Source organism: Tasmannia lanceolata, unplaced genomic scaffold (assembly GCF_043159265.1).
Source record: "Tasmannia lanceolata isolate RefF3 unplaced genomic scaffold, GAP_Taslan_0.1 ptg000018l, whole genome shotgun sequence".
Lineage (NCBI taxonomy): Eukaryota > Viridiplantae > Streptophyta > Magnoliopsida > Canellales > Winteraceae > Tasmannia > Tasmannia lanceolata.
The window spans coordinates 19,514,491-19,517,827 of NW_027518695.1; the positions used below are offsets into that span (position 1 = coordinate 19,514,491).

A 3,337-nucleotide genomic window follows, 5' to 3' on the forward strand; every position below is an offset into this window, starting at 1 on the left:
ATTCCCAATCTCAACATTTTTAATTCTCTAGTTTTATGTTCGTTTTTCTCTCTTCTCTCTCTCTCTCTCTCTCTCTCCTCTTATTGTGAGAATCTTAACCCACTCAAATGAAGTTAACATGATCCAGGGGAGGGGTGGAGAAGGGGGCTCACTAAATATCTCTTTCCAATTACACCTGAAATATTTTTCAAAACCATACATTTGCTGGCTACTACCATTCAAACCCTTGCACTTTAAAATTGTTATGGCTATAAAATCTCCATGGTTCCCCTCCCACCCTACCTGCAACAGCAAGATGAAGGGTTCATATCATGTTCCTGTTAATTATAAGGATGGCCCAGATGAAGAAGCTTCACATGCACTTCTTCTGCTATCAAAACTATCAGGCAGAAAATACTGAAATAGGGAGAGTTTGGTTGAGAAAGGCTTGAAAATAGTTAGAGAGAGAAAGAGAGGTAATCTGGTTGAGAAAAAGCTTGAAAATGGAGGCTAGTATTGTTGGGAAAGGCTTGAAAATGGAGAAGAGACTTTTCTTGTTCTCTAAGGGTGGACACGTGGCAGTTTCTGAAGCTTGTTACTTGAGGTGTTTTGAGATCAAAAATTTGATGAGAGGGAGAGAGAGTAGGCAACCAACCAACTGTCACCACCCTCTTTGGACCTTCCACGTCTTCGTTAGAAACTAGGATACCTCCCACATAAAGGGCCTTCAAGTTCAACTTAACTACAAAATTACCGCCCACGATAAGGGGATGACATTTTTTCCCTTAAATTACTAAATACACCCCCTCTAATCCATGATATTACATATTTCTCTTCTTTTATGAAAGTAACATGGAAATTGAGTGCACCAACCATATCCCTAGAATTACTCGGATTTGATAATGGCAGCCATTTCAGGGATAGATTTCAAATGGATGGTTGAGAAAAAGTTAGCGGGCCAAGCCCTCCAATCGAATGGATTCTCTAATGGTGGTGGATTTTGGGACATCTAATTTTCAAAGCAGGGAACACTGGATGAATGGCTTAGATCATGCCAATGTCATGTGGGTGGGCCCAATTGTTACAACTTATGGCAACTCTCTTGTATCATTTCCTCCTTCTTTTGTAAGCTTTTATATAAGGGTGATGATATTTTCCTACCTTCAAAATCAAAATGAAATCCCCAAGGGCAATTTCATTATTTAGAAGGGTATCAAGGGCATTCTCATAATACCTCTCCTTATAAAATCAAACAGACAACCTTTCATTCTCCACATTCCCTTCACCCAAAAAAAGAGCACCCAAAAAATATGACAAGTGTTTGTGTTTTCTTTTTCTTCTTCTTCTTCTTCTTTCTCTTTTCCTCTGCAAGTTCCATAATTCAACCCCAAAACCAGATTTTATCACGAGCAGAGCACGTATTTGAAGCTGGGTATGGAGAGGAGAAGCTTTCATCTGTACTAGTCACTGGCACGGTCTTATGTGATTCATGTCTCCATGGAGAGACTCAAACTCGTACATGGCAAGTGAGAGGTGTGTAATTAACTTATATCTCTCTTTTTTGTTTTCATTCTTTGATCATTTGAATTGACAGTAGAGAGAACCAAATGGGAATATGAATTTATTTTACAGTTCTCATTTTTTTTTTCATTGCATTTTCTCAAGTTACATGAGTAAATAATGTCCTTATATCTCTCTTTTTTAGTTTTCATTCTTTGATCATTTGAATTAATACCAGAGAGAAGAGAAGTAAATGTAAATACAAAGTTATTTTCCAGCTCTCTTTTATTTTCCATGCATTTTTCTCAATTTCCATGCACGTCACATACTTTACAACATGGGGTGTGGTGACTTAGAAAACTTACTGGTTTTTTTTTTTTTTTTTTTTTTTTTTTTCTGGATAATATGGTTAACCATGATTAATATGCAATAATCACATATAAATAAGATATAATTGTATTTTTACTTGAGAATTTATCCCTATTAGTTTTGGTTTATTATTAACCTACTGGCTAAATTGGATAGCGCTCTATGTTGCAATCTCGAGATCAGATTGATTAATTATCAAATAAATGATTTTAATACTATATATTTGCTAGCTGCTTTTGTGAAAGTGCTTAAAATTCCCATGAATTATAATAATAACTAAATATAGGTAATTTTTTCAGCATATAAAACAATGAGAAATGATAGTTCCACCCCAACTTCTAGCAATTTCATCCCATTTTATTTTTATTTCCGTAAAAATAACTTTATTTCATAAAAAGACAAACAAATGAGAGGGGAAATATTGTCATTTTTAAGAAGAGACAAATAAAAAGAGGTAGAAATGCTGGGAATGGGAGTGGAAATAGCATTTCCTCGTGTAATTTCAATATATGTTGATTATGTAATTATTTATCACGACACTCGAATATTCTTCTGTGCTAAAATAGTTTAAATGGCACAATAGGCACATACCTTAATTGTTTAACAGAAAATTGGACGGTTTGGATCATAGTTTCGAAACTCCCCCGTGTCATCGTCTACTGGCCCAAGTTTACACCCTTTTACTTTGGCCGAGTTCTCGTCCGAGTACTTAATCGCACTGCTTTCGGTGAGACTAAGATTTATTTAGGCCGTGTTTTGAGACACCAATAAATTGAAGAATTAGAGAGAAAAAACCTACAAATTGAAGATGGCCCGCATCCCGCCATTCCATAATCCTGGCCACCATAAAATCTTCCATGTGTTATTGGGGGCTGCAAAATGGAAGGCAGAGAGTGACATTAGCATACCTCATAAAACAATTATTTACACTCTCTTAAATATTTGGTTTTTCTCCTACCAAATACTTCCAATTTTTCACAATGATAAAACTGCCTCTCTCCTAACCCAAATTTGAAACTTTTGTAGGTGCACTTGTAGCAGTTACATGTAAAACTGGCAGGAAAAGAGGAAATGTGAAAGGGGCACGAGCAAGTACAGATGAATATGGAGATTTCATCATTGATCTTCCTTCCCACCTCCATGCAATTCCCAAACTAGACAAGTTATGCATGGTTAGGGTTCTCCGGCTGCCGAAAAGCTCGTCATGCCGGCAAGGTTTCCTCAAGAAAACAAGAGAAATACGATTGTCATCGGTCGGGAATGGAATCCGAACTTACACAACCGGAGTCATAAGGTTCGAATGGCCATCTAAGCCTTCGCATGTGTGCTTAAGGAAAGGAGGGGGTGGTGAAGAAGAGAGGTCGTGGTGAGGAAGAAGAGAGGAGGAAGATGAAAGATGTGAATATTTTTGTAAGCTTTTGCTATATGATTCATGTGCTTGAATTGTGCTCTACCATTCTACAATGGAATAGATGCCCGTGTACATGTC

At 37.0% G+C, this 3,337-nt stretch overlaps 1 protein-coding gene across 1 annotated transcript; it reads left to right on the forward strand.

The window, feature by feature from the left end:
- Window positions 1–1,240: 1,240 nt before the first annotated feature.
- LOC143851242 (uncharacterized) lies at window positions 1,241–3,337 on the forward strand. Its single transcript, XM_077360592.1, has 2 exons — window positions 1,241–1,512; window positions 2,875–3,337. The coding sequence occupies exons 1-2, from the start codon at window positions 1,290–1,292 to the stop codon at window positions 3,216–3,218; spliced, it is 567 nt and encodes a 188-aa protein (XP_077216707.1). The 5' UTR covers window positions 1,241–1,289; the 3' UTR covers window positions 3,219–3,337.